Genomic DNA, 20,109 nt, shown 5'->3' with positions numbered 1-20,109 from the left:
TGCAAACGTTTTGCAATTAGATCTGAAAGTAGGAACTCCTTGGATCGATTCAGCGTATTCTTGAATGCTAATATCCCTTTCCCAAACTTGATGAGATTGATGAGTTCTCTTTTGAAGAATCTATGAGCCATTTGGACAGAATTATTTTATGAGCTATTTGTACAGAATTATTTTGACAAAAGTCGTTGCTATGACCAGTGTGCCGCTTGGATTTCTAAGCCGTGGCTTAATGCAGAGCTACCAACGTCCCATTTGGAGGTTTTGATAATAAGATAGCATTGGTGATTGATTATGAAAGACTCTTCAATCCATCTTGTTAACTAAGAATAGATGATCATCACTTAATTTGGAAAAAGATAAAAAAAAAAGTCTTGCCACTTTAGTAGTGTTAGGTAAGCTAAGAGATCAATTATAGAGACATATTATGACATTCAAGGCATTCAGTAGGTTGGCTAAACATGTTCTCTCCTTTTTGAGATTAAAAGATGCTAATTACCACCTTTTTCTACCGTAAACCCTCCCCAAACTTGATACACCTTTGGGATTTGACTCCAACTCATCCCCATGCTTGCTTAGGCAAAGATGGTACCATTCATGCATGCGTTCAGTGTCTAACTAGCTAAAAATGCGACGTTCGATGGATAACCAAATTTCTGTCCAACATTTTGCTCAGAAACTTTCATACCGTTGTCTCTCTACAGATATTTTAATTTAGATAATAATATTTTTTTTGTCGAGCAGATAATTATATTGGAAACAAGTTTTTTCTCTTTTTCAGGTTTGAAGTCCAAATAATTTTTACCCTTAAAATATGAATTAGAGTTATGACTATGGCTGAGAAGCGCTCCCTAGATGCTGCCGATATCTTACATATTCGGTCAGATGAAAAATGCATTATCCCATAATAGTCTTTTATGCCTTCATATAATCTGATTAACCAGCAGGACTGGACACTTGCATGTTAGATTGTGTGGTCATCTGTCTAAATATATATTCTAGAAAGAGCACCACTCAACGATCATGTAATGTTTTAAGAAGGAGAAAGCAAGTACATAATGCAAACTGGAACTACATTAATCATTTTACAAGTAAATTAATCTCACCATGGTCATCAGCTCAAGAGATCACATTTATCCATTGAAATACCCTTTTCACTCGAATCAGCAATGCGCAAATGTCTGGTGCTAGCTCCTATCAATGATAACATCCTTCCAACCAACAAATCTGGTGTAGACTTTTTATGTTTTGATCGTGTCAGAATACAACACTCAGAATATGTTCAAATCTAACATATAATTTAATGGATAGAGAATTTTGATGCCGGTTCGGAAGAGCCTTATGTAGCTGCACACGGAAGCTCTCGAGCTATAATACTTGGTTTATGCGGCTGCACGGTGGTCATCACCATAACAAGCCCTTCCCTTTCTTCCTGTCAACACTCATGCGTGATTTCTCTGGCTGATCTATGTTCTTCGATTTTCCGATCTGACTATCCAAACTCTTCCTCGAGAGCTCAGAACAATCATGGGCATTGTGTATATCTTCTGATGTTCCAATTTCGATCTGCTTGCTCTGATCATCATTGTTTGGTTTTGTGCCTGCTGAACTGTTCTTTGTAGCATTATTCTTTGCAACTGTTGATACAAATTTTTTCAGATGTCTTATGTACTCAGGGAAAAGCTCCAAATTGCAATGACCACCACCTTTTAGCCAAAGTGGTTCATACTTCTCTTTGCTAAGCTCCCAGAGTTGCTTTCCGTGGGAGCAGTCAACAACTTCGTCCGATGTGCCCTGGGGAAGAGAGGGAGGGAGGAGGGAGGGGGGGAGAAAGCTTGCATATCAGTATTAAACAACTTAGCAAAATTTCAAGAACAAATTAAGAATCATTATATCCTCTATCTTCAAGTAGTTCCTAAATAATTTCTTGAAAATTAACTAATTCATAATTCACATGAGACCTTGCTGCTAATAAAACAAATGACTAGAGAATTTTATCACAGTGCCGAAGAAATTTCCTAGCAATCTCTCTTAGAAGTTCATATAACCATTCCACTGAAACTTGAATGCTTCATAATTCTAGTGTTCATGAAAGTTAATTTGGTATCAATTTACATTATTTTCCTTCTTTATCTACTCAAACAAAAAGAACCAATCAAAAGATTGACATTAACCTGTCTAAAATGGTCAAGCAGAACATTGACCCAAACTATACAATAACGTACATATATAGCAAAAGTAAGAATAATGATGGATGTGGATACAGAGCTGTCAATGTAGAGATAAATATTTCAATGTATCTAAATTACCACCATTTGTAACATATTGTGTTAAAAATTAGTTTTAGAGCACGCTGTCAACTTAAGAAATTTTTTGGACTTCCACAATTGGCATCTGTATTAAGCCCTTGCAAATGCAAGGATTTAAGGAGGAATCAGTGCACCCTTTAAGAACAAGGTACAGGTCTGACACTCATGGAAAATTTGGGGTGTTGCACTTGTTCTTTCTATTGACAGCAAATCCTAGCACTTTATCTCTATTGTAACATAACCCAAACACCCCCAACATGCAGTGAGATCCCTACAAATCTATAGCATTTGAAATCCATTTGAGTTATTAACTAATTTTGTGTTACAATACCCAAGGGCTTTCCTGTATGGCCCATTCGCTTTTCTTGCTTCTTGGGCCTCCATTTGTACCTTTGGGCCCTTTTTCTCTGATGCAAGAGGCCAGGTGCCTTGTATTTAAGTGTTCAAGATAGCTAAATTGATCAAGCTTGTTGATACCTGTCACGCCCCGAACCCGGGGCCCGGGGCGCGAGCAGACGCCGCGCACCTGCAGGGCGGACCCCGCAGGCGCGCAAGGCAGATAAATCAGATCAACCATCAATAGCTAAACAAAGATAAATTCCAGTTTCCATATCAAATGTCCATAAATATATACACATGTCAAAAGGAAAGTCAATGTCTACTAGCTAAATACATCATGATCACTCCGTCCCATAATCCCTATAATCACATGTCATCACCTGAAAAAAAAAAATGTAAATAATAGGAGTGAGCTAACAGCTCAGTAGGCGACATCATGCAATAAAGTCATCATATAACATGTCATAATGCATATAAAAGCAGCTAAACTCATAAATCCAAAAATCCACACAATAATCTGTAAACCCGATCCGAGACTCAAAATATCTCAACCGCATGACTACGGCCACATCACCCAGTGGCATGGTTACACCGAAGTGCCAATACAACTCTCCGAAGAGCCGCTCCACTGAGCCAACGCACCACTGTGCCGCACCCCCTGGTGCCAATCTCACGCTCCGCAGAGCCAACGCACCACTGTGCCGCACCCCCTGGTGCCAATCTCACGCTCCACTGAGCCGCTCCGCAGAGCAAAACGCACCCCTGTGCCGCCACTATTCTATCACCGGTGGTCACGGTGTCGGAACCAGTTCCTCAGTACAAGTCGACAGGGCCAACGTATCATCCCATTGGCGGGGTCTAGACTATAGTCACGCGGTCTTTAAAAATCAATAAATAAATTTTCCACATCGTGAATTTCCAAATCAAAGTCATGAACATGCTCCCAATAATAAGTCACATAACAGTTTATAAAAAAAATAAATATTTAATTCTAATTCTAACACATAATGCCAAGAATAAATCATAACATCAAGATATGCAAGATACATGTTATAATTCGATTTAAAAAGCAATAAGTCACCTACCTGGGTTCGCTTAAAAGATCCCTGCCACAGATATCACGAACCCCTGATTAAACATAAATATTAATTATTTAATTAATTAAGAAACATAATTTAAACTAATTTCAACCCCTTAAACTCCTAAGTTCATAAATCCAAGAATGGGCCCCCAAGATCAAACATATACCCTAAAATCAGAATCCTTTAGACCCAAGTCAATTGTGGCCCAAAACGATTAGGCCCAATTGAACCAAACCAGGTATCAGGTCCAAATCAGATTTCGGGCCCAAACCAACCCAGCCCACAGATCCAATCAGGCCCAACTCAGCCCAAGAACAGTTCCCTAGCCCAAACCAGATCTGATCAGACCAGATCAGATCAAATCTTAATGAACCAGATTATCCTCACATCAGGCTAACCCAAATTCCTGACTCAGATTTAGACCCTAATCAAAACCCATTCACTCAAACCCAGATCAAACCCAATTCACGGAGTAGGTGGAACCGGTTCACAGTTTAAACCCGGTTCAAGGTCTGGTTCACAAGTGAGGCACGGATCTCAAAGCAAGGAAAAACCCAGGCCGAATAAAGAAGAAGAAGAAGAAGAAGAAGAAAGAGAAGAAGAAGAAGGAAGAAGAAGAAGAAGAAGAAGAAGAAGAAGAAGAGGAAAGGAAGAAGGGAGGGGGGGGGTGGCTGGTGGTTTCGGTCGGCCCTCGGCGGCCGACCGTGGCCCTCGGCGGCGGCGCTCGGCCAGCCGCCGTCGGTCACCCCACGGTCACAGGCGACGGAAGGGAAGAAGAGAAGAAGGAGAGAGAGAGAGGAAGAAAAGGAAGGAAGAGAGGGAGCTCGGGGCTGGGAAGCCCGGCCCCCCGTTCGCCCATCTCCGGCCGAACCCGTTTCGGCCGGATTGACCCCGGCCGGCCACCGTCGGCCGACCGGATTTCACAAAAAAAAACTTCCCCGAAACAGAGGAAGGAAAACCCACTAACAACCCTCATTTCTTCCCCTTTAAATCCGATCTTTCTCACCTCCGGTCGTCGACGTGAGGCTTCCCGACGGCGATGGCGGCTCCGGCGGTGACGGGGCTCCGATGACGGCAGCGGCAGCTGCTCTCAAGGAAGGGGAAGAAGATGAAGGAAGGGAAAAAAACCCAATTTTTTTTTTTGAGGGGTGGGCTCTCAGGGAAGAGAGAAAGAGAGGGAGAGAGAGAGATAGAGAGGGAGAGGGAAGAGGGGAAGAGGGAAGAGGGAAGAGGTGGGGGGTGGTGTGCGGAGATCCCGCTGGCCGTTCGGCCGGCGGGTTCATCGTGGGAAGACCACGATGAATAGACTGAAGTCGGCATCCATTGCCGACTTCAGTTCATTGGGCCCAAGAACGGGCCCAATTTCTGGTCTTTACACTCTAACCAACTAAAAAAAAATTTCGTCCTCGAAATTAAAACATACCTCAATCCGAGAACAAGGCAGAAAACTTCTCTCTCATCTCCTCCTCCAGCTCCCAAGTAGCTTCTCTCTCACTGTGATTGCTCCACTGCACCTTTACATAAGGAATCGTGCGCCTCCTCAAAACTTGGTCCTTCCTATCCACTATACGGATAGGCTGCTCAACATAAGAAAGATCTGCGCGGAGCTGCAAAGGTGCCACTTCAATCACATGACTGGAATCAGCAATGTACCTCCTCAACATAGAGACATGAAAAACAGAATGAACTCCCGATAGAGCAGGTGGAAGTGCCAGTCTATAAGCAACAGATCCAACTCTCGAGAATCTCGAAGGGTCCCACATATCTCGGACTGAGCTTGCCTCGAACTCCAAACCGCATGATCCCTTTAGAAGGGGATACTCTGAGGAACACATGATCTCCGACCTGAAATTCCAATTCCCGCCTCCTGATATCTGCATAGCTTTTCTGTCTACTCTGAGCTGCTCGGAGTCGTTCTCTGATCAACTGAATCTTTTCCACTGTCTGCTGCACCATCTCTGGACCCAAGATCTTCCTCTCCCCCACATCATCCCAACAGATAGGCGATCTGCACTTCCTACCATATAGAGCCTCATAAGGAGCCATCTGTATGCTTGCCTGGTAGCTATTATTATAAGCAAACTCTACCAGTGACAAGTGATGATCCCAAGAGCCCCTCATATCAATAGAGCAGGCTCTCAGCATATCCTCTAGAATCTAGATGGTCCTCTCAGACTGTCCATCTGTCTGTGGATGAAAGGCTGTACTGAAGCTAAGGGTGGTCCCCAAAGCTCTGTGCAAGCTGCCCCAGAAATGTGCCACAAACCGGGAATCTCTGTCTGATACAATGGATACTGGAACTCCGTGCAGCCGTACTATCTGCTCGATATATAATTCTGCCAGCTTCTCCAGTGTCATCCCAGTCTTGATTGCCAGAAAATGAGCTGTTTTGGTCAGTCTGTCTACGATCACCCAGACTGAATCATGACCTCTAAGGGTACGAGGTAGTCCTGATACGAAATCCATAGTGACATGCTCCCATTTCCACTCTGGAATCGGCAGAGGCTGTAGCATACCTGCTGGTCTCTGATGCTCAATCTTAACTTGCTGACAAGTTAAGCATTGAGATACATGCTGGGCAATCTCCCTCTTCATGTTATTCCACCAAAACACCGCTTTCAGATCCTTGTACATCTTGGTACTGCCTGGGTGCACTGTATATCCCGTACTGTGAGCTTCATCCATGATTTCCTTCTTCAGACCAGGATTATCTGGAACACAGATTCTGTTAATAAACCTCAAAGAGCCATCTTCATGTATACGGAAATCTGACTGTGTACCAGACTTGATATCCCTCCTGATCTTCTGGAGTCGAGGGTCATCAACTTGCGCTGCCTTAATTCTATCAATAAGTGTAGGCTGGACTCGCAAGTTTGCCAATTTCATAGTAGCCTCATGTAGATACACCTCTATCTCTGCTCTCCTCAGATCTTCCAGAATATCCTTCTGAGTAGTAATCAAGGCTGCAATATTTCCTGAAGATTTCCGGCTCAGTGCATCTGCTACTACATTTGCCTTTCCAGGGTGATAGTGGATAGTCAGATCATAATCTTTTAACAACTCCAGCCACCTCCTCTGTCTCATGTTCAGCTCTTTTTGAGTAAAGAGATATTTCAGGCTTTTATGATCAGTATATACCTGACATGTCTCTCCATACAAATAGTGCTTCCATAATTTCAGAGCAAATACAACTGCTGCAAGCTCGAGATCATGTGTGGGATAGTTTTCTTCATAAGGCTTGAGCTGTCTAGAGGCGTAGGCAATAACTTTTTCATTCTGCATCAGCACACAGCCCAAACCCTTCTTGGAGGCATCACTGTAAATAGTATAATCAACACCCGTGACTGGCAGAGTCAAAATAGGTGCTGACACTAGCCGGCGCTTCAATTCCTCGAAGCTCTTCTCACACTGATCCGACCACTCGAATTTCACTCCTTTGCGAGTGAGTCGAGTCAAGGGCCCAGCAATACTAGAGAAGCCTTCTACAAATCTTCTGTAATAGCCGGCTAATCCAAGGAAACTGCGGATCTCTGATACATTTGTCGGTCTGCTCCAGTCAACTACAGCTTCGATCTTCTTCGGGTCAACCATAATTCCTTCTTTAGATACCACATGTCCCAAGAACATCACCTGATCCAGCCAGAACTGACATTTCTTCAGTTTCCCATACAATTGATTCTGTCTCAAAATTTTCAAAACAATTTTCAAGTGTTGCTCATGCTCAGTATGACTCTTGGAATAGATTAAGATGTCATCAATAAACACAATTACAAATTTGTCCAAGAAAGGTTTAAATACCCTGTTCATCAGATCCATAAATGCAGCTGGAGCATTTGTCAACCCGAAAGGCATCACCAGATACTCATAATGGCCATATCTGGTGCGGAAGGCAGTCTTGGCTATATCAGACTCCTTTATCCTCAACTGATGATATCCAGATCGCAGATCAATCTTTGAAAACACCTGGGCACCCTGAAGCTGATCAAACAAGTCATCAATCCGGGGTAGGAGGTACCTGTTCTTGATAGTCACTTTGTTAATTTCCCGAAAATCAATGCATAGCCTCATACTGCCGTCCTTCTTCCTCACAAATAACACTGGTGCACCCCAAGGAGAGACACTGGGTCGAATGAAACCCAGATCCAATAGCTCCTGCAACTGTTCCTTCAGTTCTTTTAGTTCAGCCGGGGCCATTCTGTAAGGAGGTCTAGATATGGGTGCCGTACCAGGGTTTAGATCAATGGCAAATTCCACCTCTCTAACTGGTGGTAAACCAGGAAGCTCATCAGGAAAAACATCAGGGTATTCCCTGACCACGGGCATGTCTTCAATTTTCTGTTCCGACTGCTCAGAATCCATGACGGCTGCCATATACACAGAGCACCCCTTCCTGAGAGACCGAATACCCTGTAAGGCTGCCACTATCTGAGGGGAGACACACCCTCCATCACCCACAAAATAAAACTCTTCAATGTCAGGGATTCGGAAAGTCACCCGCTTCGAGAAGCAGTCAATGGTAGCGTGATATATAGCTAACCAATCCATACCCAGAATTAAATCAAATTCATGTAAGTCCATGACAATAAGGTCAGCTTTCAAGTCTCTACCCTCTACAATTACTAGGCAAGACTTGCATATCAGTGAGGTGATCATCTTACCCCCAGCTGGGGTACTAACACATAATTCCCTCTCCAAGGGTGAGCAAAATATATCATGCTTATGCACATATGTAGATGAAATAAAAGAGTGTGTGGCCCCTGAGTCGAATAGTGCATATGCATAAGTAGAATGTACTAATAAGGTACCTGTCACTGCCGTGTTGGATGCCTGAGCATCCTGCTGTGTCAGTGCATATACCCGTCCCTGGGTGCGAGACCCTCCTCCTATCTGCTGTCTGGGAGCGGCTGGCTGAAAAATCTGTGCTGGATCAGGGGGAATCTGTCGCTGAGGAGCCCTAGTGCTCGGTGGCCTCTGCACAGATCTAGTACGAGGACAACTGGAAATCCTGTGACCCGGCTGACCACACCCGAAACAAACTCCAGAAAAAGTCTGAGTCTGAGGGCACTCAGCTATCCGATGGCCCTGCTGACCACACCTGAAACATGCTCCAATACCAGGCCGTGTCTAACGACACTCAACAGCTCTATGTCCCGTCTGGCCACACCTGAAGCACACTCCTGATATCCCCCTGCGATCCGGTGCAGTCCTCCCATATGGAACTCGCTGCCCTGCTCCTGGACGGAACTGCATAGGTCGGCGCAGATGCCGCTCAACGTCAAAATCAAAGTTCCTGGTCCTCTTCGACTTCCCTTTCTGAGCATCCTGTGTCTCCTTCCAGATGATCTCCATATTTTTAGCTCTGTCAACTAGGTCATCATAATCAGTCGAGTGAACAGCAGCTAAACTCTGACGCAGGCGAGGCCTCAGTCCTTCCTCAAATCTACTCATCCTAGATTTAGGGTCTTGGACAAGAGATGGTGCAAAACGGGACAACCGATCAAACTCAGCCTCGTAGTCCTCCACAGTCATACTCCCCTGAGAAAGACTCAGAAACTCCCTCTCCAGCTCCCTGATACGACTGGAAGGGAAATACTTGGAGTAGAAGGCCATGCGGAATCCCGGCCAGGTCACAGATCCTGCATCCTGCATCATGGTCCTCTCTACAGACTCCCACCAATGATGAGCCCGGTCCTGAAGCATACATGTGGCAAATCTGATCTTCTCCTCCTCAGTACAACCCATGGCCCTGAAGGCCTTCTCCATCTCATCTATCCACCATTCGGCCTCTTGGGGATCGGTAGTTCCCTTGAAGGCCGGAGGAGCTAACTTCCTGAACTCTGCTATACTCCTCCCCTGATCCGAAGAACTAGCAGAGGGAAATAGCTGCTGTGGTCCCCTCTGCTGTCGAACTAACCCAACAACCTCTCTGATCAGCTCCATCACCTGGGTCGGACCTCCCATCCTGCTCTCCTGGCCATGATCTGGTCCATCCAGTACTGTCTGATCAGCCTCATCCTCCTGGACTCTCTCAGTCGGATGAGAAGTGGCTGGATCACTCCCGATAGTCTCGATCAGGCGGCGAGGTGCCACACGTGCACGGCGGGGCGGCATGCTGATACATACACAAATAACACAACATCAGGGTTAGATCCATCCACTGTAAAATTTTCTACCCCACTATCATTTCTTCACATGTGTCCCTATATTCCCTTTCTTTTTTTTCTTTTTTTTTTTAAAATAACACATCATTAATGTTGGATCCATCCACCCATAAGATTTTCTACCCCACTCTCATTTCTTTACATGTGTCCCTATATTCCTAAGTGTTTTTTTTTTTTTTTTTTCCGAATACACATCATTAGTGTTAGATTCACCGACCCATAAGATTTTCTACCCCACTCTCATTTCTTCACATGTGTCCCTATATTCCTAAGTTTTTTTTTTATTATTATTTATTATTATATTTATTATGATTTTGTTTTAATGTCCCTAGTGATCTTTAACCTATGCTCTGATACCAATAAATCTGTCACGCCCCGAACCCGGGGCCCGGGGCGCGAGCAAACGCCGCGCACCTGCAGGGCGGACCCCGCAGGCGCGCAAGGCAGATAAATCAGATCAACCATCAATAGCTAAACAAAGATAAATTCCAGTTTCCATATCAAATGTCCATAAATATATACACATGTCAAAAGGAAAGTCAATGTCTACTAGCTAAATACATCATGATCACTCCGTCCCATAATCCCTATAATCACATGTCATCACCTGAAAAAAAAAATGTAAATAATAGGAGTGAGCTAACAGCTCAGTAGGCGACATCATGCAATAAAGTCATCATATAACATGTCATAATGCATATAAAAGCAGCTAAACTCATAAATCCAAAAATCCACACAATAATCTGTAAACCCGATCCGAGACTCAAAATATCTCAACCGCATGACTACGGCCACATCACCCAGTGGCATGGTTACACCGAAGTGCCAATACAACTCTCCGAAGAGCCGCTCCACTGAGCCAACGCACCACTGTGCCGCACCCCCTGGTGCCAATCTCACGCTCCACAGAGCCAACGCACCACTGTGCCGCACCCCCTGGTGCCAATCTCACGCTCCACTGAGCCGCTCCGCAGAGCAAAACGCACCCCTGTGCCGCCACTATTCTATCACCGGTGGTCACGGTGTCGGAACCAGTTCCTCAGTACAAGTCGACAGGGCCAACGTATCATCCCATTGGCGGGGTCTAGACTATAGTCACGCGGTCTTTAAAAATCAATAAATAAATTTTCCACATCGTGAATTTCCAAATCAAAGTCATGAACATGCTCCCAATAATAAGTCACATAACAGTTTATAAAAAAAATAAATATTTAATTCTAATTCTAACACATAATGCCAAGAATAAATCATAACATCAAGATATGCAAGATACATGTTATAATTCGATTTAAAAAGCAATAAGTCACCTACCTGGGTTCGCTTAAAAGATCCCTGCCACAGATATCACGAACCCCTGATTAAACATAAATATTAATTATTTAATTAATTAAGAAACATAATTTAAACTAATTTCAACCCCTTAAACTCCTAAGTTCATAAATCCAAGAATGGGCCCCCAAGATCAAACATATACCCTAAAATCAGAATCCTTTAGACCCAAGTCAATTGTGGCCCAAAACGATTAGGCCCAATTGAACCAAACCAGGTATCAGGTCCAAATCAGATTTCGGGCCCAAACCAACCCAGCCCACAGATCCAATCAGGCCCAACTCAGCCCAAGAACAGTTCCCTAGCCCAAACCAGATCTGATCAGACCAGATCAGATCAAATCTTAATGAACCAGATTATCCTCACATCAGGCTAACCCAAATTCCTGACTCAGATTTAGACCCTAATCAAAACCCATTCACTCAAACCCAGATCAAACCCAATTCACGGAGTAGGTGGAACCGGTTCACAATTTAAACCCGGTTCAAGGTCTGGTTCACAAGTGAGGCACGGATCTCAAAGCAAGGAAAAACCCAGGCCGAATAAAGAAGAAGAAGAAGAAGAAGAAGAAAGAGAAGAAGAAGAAGGAAGAAGAAGAAGAAGAAGAAGAAGAAGAAGAAGAAGAGGAAAGGAAGAAGGGAGGGGGGGGTGGCTGGTGGTTTCGGTCGGCCCTCGGCGGCCGACCGTGGCCCTCGGCGGCGGCGCTCGGCCAGCCGCCGTCGGTCACCCCACGGTCACAGGCGACGGAAGGGAAGAAGAAGAGAAGAAGGAGAGAGAGAGAGGAAGAAAAGGAAGGAAGAGAGGGAGCTCGGGGCTGGGAAGCCCGGCCCCCCGTTCGCCCATCTCCGGCCGAACCCGTTTCGGCCGGATTGACCCCGGCCGGCCACCGTCGGCCGACCGGATTTCACAAAAAAAAACTTCCCCGAAACAGAGGAAGGAAAACCCACTAACAACCCTCATTTCTTCCCCTTTAAATCCGATCTTTCTCACCTCCGGTCGTCGACGTGAGGCTTCCCGACGGCGATGGCGGCTCCGGCGGTGACGGGGCTCCGGTGACGGCAGCGGCAGCTGCTCTCAAGGAAGGGGAAGAAGATGAAGGAAGGGAAAAAAACCCAATTTTTTTTTTTGAGGGGTGGGCTCTCAGGGAAGAGAGAAAGAGAGGGAGAGAGAGAGATAGAGAGGGAGAGGGAAGAGGGGAAGAGGGAAGAGGGAAGAGGTGGGGGGTGGTGTGCGGAGATCCCGCTGGCCGTTCGGCCGGCGGGTTCATCGTGGGAAGACCACGATGAATAGACTGAAGTCGGCATCCATTGCCGACTTCAGTTCATTGGGCCCAAGAACGGGCCCAATTTCTGGTCTTTACAATACCAATCTGTTTAGGCTCCCGTCTTTACTCTAGCAAGCTAAGGAACATTCACCTCATTCTTATTCTTTTCCAAAATAGGCTCTCCTGACTGTACTTTTGCATTTCTTCTTGTAGGACTCGAGTTCTCTACAAATGCAAACAGAAGAAAGGAGAGGGCGAAAGAGAGAGAAGGTCTCCAAGAATTTGTATATTACCTCAATCAACTGAAAAAATGGCCCATAGACATCATACTTCATAGACTCCCTAACACTAAAAAGAATAAGAAAACAAAAATAGGAAATATAACTCAGTAACTCCTGCTCTTAGCAGAGAGGAAAGAAGTAAAAATAGAAAATACAAGATAATAAATCCTCCAAGGAGTTGACTCCTCACAAAACTATACTAAAGCCCATATTGAGGAACTAAGACCCCAACAACTTATCCTAATCTTAGAGGACGTAAATAAGACCAACTTAGTCCTAGTTTAAAATAAAGTTTCTAACTCCCGCACCCCCCGCCCCCCCGCCCCCCCAAATCCTCCTCTGAAACAAACATGATTTGGCAAAATTTCTCTTTGCAATATATGATGATTAACTTGATCACATCCGTCTCACTTTGACAAAGGCTCAATAGACAAATTGTATTTCTCGTTTGCAACATCATTCTTTTTGCAACTTTTAACTGCAATTCCTGCCTTTCCCCATTTTCCCCTCAAGCTATCATATAAGCCATCTAATAGGATATTGCTAGTTGTTTGTTCGAATGAGCTTTATTGCAATGCTTCAAATTGCTCATCATTTGCCCCTTGTATGAACAACAATCCAAAATAATTAATAGATTTTGTACACCACCGTCAACATTCTCACACTTTAAAAGGTGCACTAGGAAATCTTCAGCAAAAACCCTCAAATGTGGGTTCCCAAGCCCAAGTTATGACTTAAAGCAATCATAACACCTGATGACATCACCCTTGACGTTAGTGGAAACCACTTCAGTGATCAATATTTCTCCTATACAATTGAAGCTTTAGAAAAGAAAAGGAAGATTACTTAGAAAATCGATCCAATTGCATCACCTACTTCTCACAAGGAAACTTCACCTCCATGCAATGAGACCAACATCTTAATTGCTGTATAGTCCACTAAGGCTCTACCAATAGCACCCTCCCTGTAAAAGGTTTCAAGCAAGCAATTCTTTGATGATTACCAGCTTTAGCAATAGTTATCCAAAAGACAGGTCATGGTATCATAACAGAGTTCCTTGAAAACTTGAGCAACTGTCACCTGCAGGTTTCCATAAGGGAGATCTTGAGTAATGCAATTTATTTTTTAATGAAATTGTGCTTCTAGACTTGTTTCAAAGCTAGCCTCAAGTTGTGACTCCTTGGTTTTTTATTGATTTACCAAGCCATGCAGTATGGCTCTTGATCTAAAATGCCAAGCATTTGCTTTTGAGTACATGTAAAAGCAATGCACGAAAAAACCATTTTGTTACCAGCATGATAAGACCCAGATTCATTATCAACAGCAATTAGAACAAAACAAGGGAAGCAAGACAGAGATGAGGGGAAGATATAAACAGTTCAAGGGGATTGAATCTCCAGAAGTATTAGATTATTGCATCAATTGCTTGAATAGACGGCTCAAGGCAAATTTATACACTCTACTACTCCATTATAATTTATATACTCCATTACTCCTTGATTTCCAAGGATAGGAAATAAGAACATGAAACACGACTCAACAATTCTAAACCTTACTAGTATTAATAAACATACATGCACAAGAACATAAACATATACCCCCACATAAGTGAAAGTTTGCATAATAAACTAAAGATAGACAAAAGAGAAATTGAAGGAATACGGATATAGAATGCTTACATGAATGACTAAGACTGGGCAATTCACATGACCAATTTTGTCAATATTCTGCAGAAGGGAAGAAGTTATTCACAATATTAAATGAGGATGAGATGACGAATTGTTTGAATTCTTACCTTGTAAATGTCAAACCAAAATGTTCTTTTCACTGGATAGAGCACCCTTAGTCCAGAAAGGATAGGACTATGTAGAACCACAGCTCTCAGGTCTGGAAGACGGGACGCCAGATCAAGGGTAGGACCACTACCGACAGACTGACCATAGAGAATTAGATCCTCATCTGCTACTCCATATTGTTCCCTGAGGCAATCATATGCTGCCTCTATGTCCGCATACGTATTATACTCGGTGGGCTGTTTCATGAACAAATGAACAGTGTCATATCAAAAGAAATTGTCAAAGCAATAGCAGTAATAATGTATTCTTTATATGACCCAAATAGCATGTAAATTTTAACCAAAATAACCAACAGTATCCAACCTTCCCTGTAGATTGCCCATAACCAGAGTAATCATACCTGTAACATGCATAATCAAGAAGTCAATGAAAAAAATTATAGAGCAAAATAAGTGAGAATAACTCAAGTTCTAATTAATTGCGAGTTTTTAGTGAATAAATTATAAAAGCAATGTGTGTGTGTGTGTGTGTGTGAGAGAGAGAGAGAGAGGAGAGGAGAACAATAAACTATAATGCACAGTGAATGGCACAAAGAATGGTAACTTTGCATAAGCATTCGCTTCCTACCACATTTACATAATCAGATGCAATGGAACACTGGTGATGAGCGGTAAGCTTTAAGACAAGTAACCAACTAAATAAATAGTGGTACAGAGATTCAGTTGACTGAAATCATTAAAGAGGTATTAGAGGAATACTGATACAGGTAATGAGGGTAGCTTTCTATATTATTTTTGATCTATGATTGGCACCCATTACAGCAATATAACAGCTACAGGCATGAGGGCATTATAAACCATGTAAAGATAATTTTGTAATTAAGTAAAAAGGGAAAAGCCCAAATTTATTGAGATAATCAAGGCATATACCATGTAGTTACATACACAAAAAGATACAAGCAAATGGTATGTGATCCCTTTACATGGACTCATGAACAAAGGCTATCTATAGTCAATTAAAGGTAAGCATAAAGATTTAACCCAATGGTCATAGTGCTTTTTAATGCTAAATATACAGTCCTGCACTAGCTTTATCTTAAAATCATGCATAATGAAAACTGCGACTCATTTATACTGGGAAGAGTTAATTTTAACCCAGAAGCTCCAACAATGAGCATAATGAGCAAAAATATAAATGAAACTCCAAAATGGTTTTATTCATAACCTCTTTCAATAATGGTACCAAAATAACAAAGCAGTTAGTGCCAAAAGTATGTTGTACATTAACAGGTATATAAAATGCGAATCCTCATATGGGGCAAGGATTGGAAATGATGGATTGACAAATAGGCAATGAAAAGGCAATGAGGTAAAGTGGAAAACCGGTTCTCGAGTCCATCACATGGAGAAAAAATCAGGATTTCAACTTCAGTCTTCAGCAAAGAAAATCAAGCAACCTACTGTTTAAATGATAAATTAAACTTTATATAAACATCCACGATGATAAATTAAATTTTATATAACCATCCACAGTTCAGCATAAATCTCTCCCTTCACATTAATTCACATGTTAAGGGATCATAATAGCCCTTATACATTTTAAGCCAGTTTGCCTCATTGCGCCAAACTGCTGTCTGGAAAGCTATCCAGACCTTGTATTATGTTTCTTGTATTAGTGCTTTTGACCAATGAGAACCATTTTTCAGTAGTTTCTTTTTTCAAAAAAGGAGTCAATTACTTGGAGGCGGTTTGATAGAGCATCTGCATCTCACAACAGAATTTCATCACGAGCACTTATACTTCAGTACAATACTAGCTAAAGATAATTTTGACCCCAGTGAACTTACGTTAGCAACCAAACTCCTTAACAATAAAACATTGTTTGAATCGGATGGAGTCCATCAGAAAGAATTCTTCTTTGCCAACATATGTTATTAAGGCTACGCCTAATGCCATTACAAGCCTTTTCAAATCTTTCTTCTGAATTTCGATAAATATTACAGTAGGTCTCTCCTCCCCTTTCAAGCACCTCTTCTCAAGACCTCCTTAGGTTTTTGTTATGAATGCAATCGTTATTCATAATGGAAAGGAAAATTTACCTAATGCCATTCCAGACAATAGTCCATCACTTTGATTGAAATGGTAAAACTCTTATGCTTCCTTTAGCGTACTGATCCTTCAACCTATCCTTGTCAGTTATACATATTAACATCCTCATCTAATTCATATTCACGTTAAGTGCTTAGATCCACCTTTTGGCACAACATTCTCTTCCTTAAAACATGGAAAGCCTTACTAGCGTCATACAAAATTTCCCTTTAAATTGTAAAGATGCATTGATGACATCACCTCAGAAGAAATTCACTGCAACTACCTGACTTTAATTCTATTAGATATCTATTAATCTATCTTCTGTTGTTCATCTAATAGATCTAATAGAAAGAAATCAAGCCTATTTTTCCTATTAATTTTGATTGGGGACTCATTTCCATTTCCCCTACTACAAATGTAGCAGTACACAATTTATATTTTTTATTACAGTAGCAATCTACTTACCATGTTGTTTTTATTTCTTTTTTTGAGTCACATCTCTGGAAATTTGATTGATAATGTATGATGGGACACTGGAAAAGGATAAATGACAGAATATTTGTTAGGAGCATAGAAGAATGTTATTGAATATTGGACGCTGGAATGTGAACGTTTTACTTTTTCAGAAGTTTCAAGCAAGCAGGACTGAGAATTATATTTTGGGTCAGCATATAGACATCTATTAGAGCTCAAAAGTGCCACAATATGCTGTAGAGGCCATAAGACACCATCAATCAAGGGACCAAAAAAGAGAGGTTGTCATATAAAATATGAAATTTCACACTTTTTTTTAGGGGAAAGGAAAGACCCACCAGATTTTGCTAAGAAAATTAAAGAAAACAACAGAACAAACACATCTCCCAGAAAAGGAAGGAGAGGGGTCATAAAAAATAATACAAGCTCAAGGGGGTAACATAAGGCCTCTCCCCCACCTTCTAACAACTATTAGCTTTCTTAATACAGCAGAATACCTTCCCATCTACCAGTAGCAAGTAGCTATTCTGAATTATGGTCCTCTGCGAAGCATTCTTGTTGAGAAAACATATCGGTTGTTCACACTTCAATTACGAAAAGAGTGGCATCCATCCAAAGCATGCAAAATCTCTATCATCTATGCATTCTCAAGTTCACCATACAAGATCCCAGCTGATAGTCCCAGGGTTTAAATTTGAATGAAGAATCCAATTCAAATAAATCGGGTAGGAAGTCTTTCAGGAAGTTCATTTATTATTTTATTCCAAGAAACCTGAAGGTCCGATCAGGTTTGATAGAGCAGAAGCATCAGCCATCTCTTAGGAAGGTTCTCACAAAAGGCAGTTTCCTGTAAAGATATTTTCATGAAGTTAACATACTTAAATTTCAATTTTTTATCTATTAATTTATGTTTTTCTTGAGTAGCATGAAATGCAAAAATCTTTTAGTTGTTCCATTGTTTCATTTCTTAGTCACAGATGATCCACTTTGCAAAATACAATAAACAAAGAAAGGAAAATGAAGGCCTTGTTTGGTCATTATGTTTAATGATGTTTCCAGTTTTGGGTATCAAACTTCTGAAAATTCATGACCCTTACTTCTTATAGTCCATCGAATGCAAGATAAAAGGAAAAAAAGAAGGCTGTTATAGAAGGGCATCCATTGCATACATGATTTCCCTCACTATTAACTAACAATGAGTTTTGTCTTCATTTAGTATCTAAGGCCAGTTTAACAAATATTCATGAGTAGCTAATACCTGCCTAAAATTTCTTTGATGAAATCACCCATATCTCCTCCATCTCAACCACTATTATCATCATGTGCTATTCATTTTGTCATAATACAAGTTGCTGACTTTTGTTCCAATGAGGCATGAATTAACAACTTGATATAAGTAATATTAGGAAACAGAGAGTATCCCGGACTCTTATGAGGAAGTGTGGAACACTGCGAAATCTAATCTCTTCACAACAATCTTTGAACCCCCAAATAGATATTTATTTAAGATAGTGAAGGAACTATTGTGAATGAATGCAGCAGGCACATTTGGTTTGCAGGACTGAATGGAAAATAAGCAAATTTTAGAGGGTAATCAACCAGCTCCAGGTATCTATTCTTCTGCTCTGGGACTAATAAAATTGCCCCAATAGATGCGAAATTTCCTACAATCATCCATCAAATAAAAAAGTCCTGTTTCTCACTCAAACCAACTACTTTATTTCCTCGGGAGCAGTGAACTCTTAACACCACCTACGCAGAATTCTCTATTAAACATTCCCCCCACTTGCAATGACATCGATATTGTGAATAGCTAAAACAGCATTCAAAAAAATATTTTTTTTTTGAAGTTGTATAACTTTTTTTTGTAGTAATTCCGGGTACGTTCAGTAAATTTTCTCAAAGCCTGAATTTTTCTACCAAGATTGACCATAACAAGACCGAATAACTTCCGAACAAGAAATCAAAGATATCAAACATCAAATATAAAAGAAAATAGATCCCAAACGAAGAATCATCGAAAAGAAGCATTCGGGCACGGACGACAGACCCCATGAGATTGACGCGGAGGCGGGCGCTGAGCTCGACGAAGAGATCGAACATCTGGCCGACGTCGGCGGCGTTGCCGTGGGAGTACAGCAGGGTGGCGGTCGCCCGGGGGTTACTGACGTGGACGGCGATGATCTCGTTCCCGCGCTTTGTTCGGAGGCGGAAGATGTCGACGCCGCTGCGACGGGCGGAAGCGAGCTCGGGGATGGCGAGGCGGCCGCCGGGCTCATCGGCGGTCACGGTGTAGGATGGGGGGTTGGGGGGAAAGAAGGCGAGCCTGGCGGCGATCGACGACGTGACTCCGCCCATCTCCGCCGCCGCGGACTCATAAAGCCCGGCCGAGATCCCTTTCGCTCGCGACTTTCGATCGAAGAAACGTCATTCGAGAGGGGCAGCGGAGGTTGGAACCATAGAACCGTACGAAGGAGAAGGGACCGCCACGAGCGGCGAAGGGACCGGAAGACAGGATCCACCTCGGCGGCGAGGAAGGGGGTGGGAATGTGGGTGCGAAAAGTTGACTGGATTTGACCCTTTATTAGGATTGTGGATTTGGATTTGGTTTGTGGCAAGCCTGATCCGAACATCTCCGCCCGGGTTCCAACTGGATCTAAGAATGGTGCGTCCGCTCGGCTGTCCACCGTCAAACTGGCTACACCACGGAAAGCTCCTGTGCTGCTGTCTGATTGGCCTACAAGTGGGTCCTCCGTCTGATAGGGAATTTGGAGAAATGTTTTGATAATACAAAAATTTTGAGGAAAAAAAAAGAGTACAATTGACATACAATTAGTCGAGTTGGTGAAAGAAATCATCATTTGTTGGATAAAAATGATTTGGGTTCAATCTTGTTCTCATTGCCATTATTTTCTACTTCTCTTGATCAAATTGCCTTTAAACTACTTTTTTAACTGCTTTCATGCAAAGAGGAATACCATGTTTAT

The 20,109-nt window shown here is 42.4% G+C and overlaps 1 protein-coding gene and 2 long non-coding RNA genes across 4 annotated transcripts; all 3 read right to left on the bottom strand.

Annotated features, from left to right (window-relative positions):
- Positions 1-1,028: 1,028 nt before the first annotated feature.
- LOC103723277 (alpha/beta hydrolase domain-containing protein 17B-like) lies at positions 1,029-19,687 on the bottom strand. The gene is made up of 5 exons (XM_008814155.4): positions 19,173-19,687; positions 14,922-14,958; positions 14,558-14,794; positions 14,442-14,489; positions 1,029-1,791 (listed from the first exon to the last, which is right to left on the bottom strand). The coding sequence occupies exons 1-5, from the start codon at positions 19,478-19,480 to the stop codon at positions 1,402-1,404; spliced, it is 1,020 nt and encodes a 339-aa protein (XP_008812377.1). The 5' UTR covers positions 19,481-19,687; the 3' UTR covers positions 1,029-1,401.
- Positions 2,897-3,826, bottom strand: LOC120111535. The gene is made up of 2 exons (XR_005512747.1): positions 3,731-3,826; positions 2,897-3,025 (listed from the first exon to the last, which is right to left on the bottom strand). It is a non-coding gene; the product is annotated as an uncharacterized LOC120111535 (long non-coding RNA).
- Positions 10,367-12,360, bottom strand: LOC120111534. Of its 2 annotated transcripts, XR_005512746.1 has the most exons (3): positions 12,208-12,360; positions 11,200-11,242; positions 10,367-10,495 (listed from the first exon to the last, which is right to left on the bottom strand). It is a non-coding gene; the product is annotated as an uncharacterized LOC120111534 (long non-coding RNA). The 2 variants fall into 2 exon arrangements; XR_005512745.1 differs by lacking the exon at positions 12,208-12,360 and having other exon boundaries at positions 11,200-11,295.
- Positions 19,688-20,109: the final 422 nt, after the last annotated feature.

The sequence above is a fragment of the Phoenix dactylifera genome, chromosome 8 (assembly GCF_009389715.1).
Source record: "Phoenix dactylifera cultivar Barhee BC4 chromosome 8, palm_55x_up_171113_PBpolish2nd_filt_p, whole genome shotgun sequence".
NCBI classification, from domain to species: domain Eukaryota; kingdom Viridiplantae; phylum Streptophyta; class Magnoliopsida; order Arecales; family Arecaceae; genus Phoenix; species Phoenix dactylifera.
This window is presented reverse-complemented; position numbering and strand designations above follow the sequence as displayed.

Coding starts and splice junctions, on each gene's coding strand:
- LOC103723277 (XM_008814155.4), bottom strand. CDS start 19,480: ATGGGCGGAGTCACGTCGTCGATCGCCGCCAGGCTCGCCTTCTTTCCC. Junction 14,959..19,172: donor CTCCGCGTCAATCTCATGGG/GTCTGTCGTCCG, acceptor TGCATGTTACAG/GTATGATTACTCTGGTTATG. Junction 14,490..14,557: donor TTTGGTTTGACATTTACAAG/GTAAGAATTCAA, acceptor TCCCTTCTGCAG/AATATTGACAAAATTGGTCA.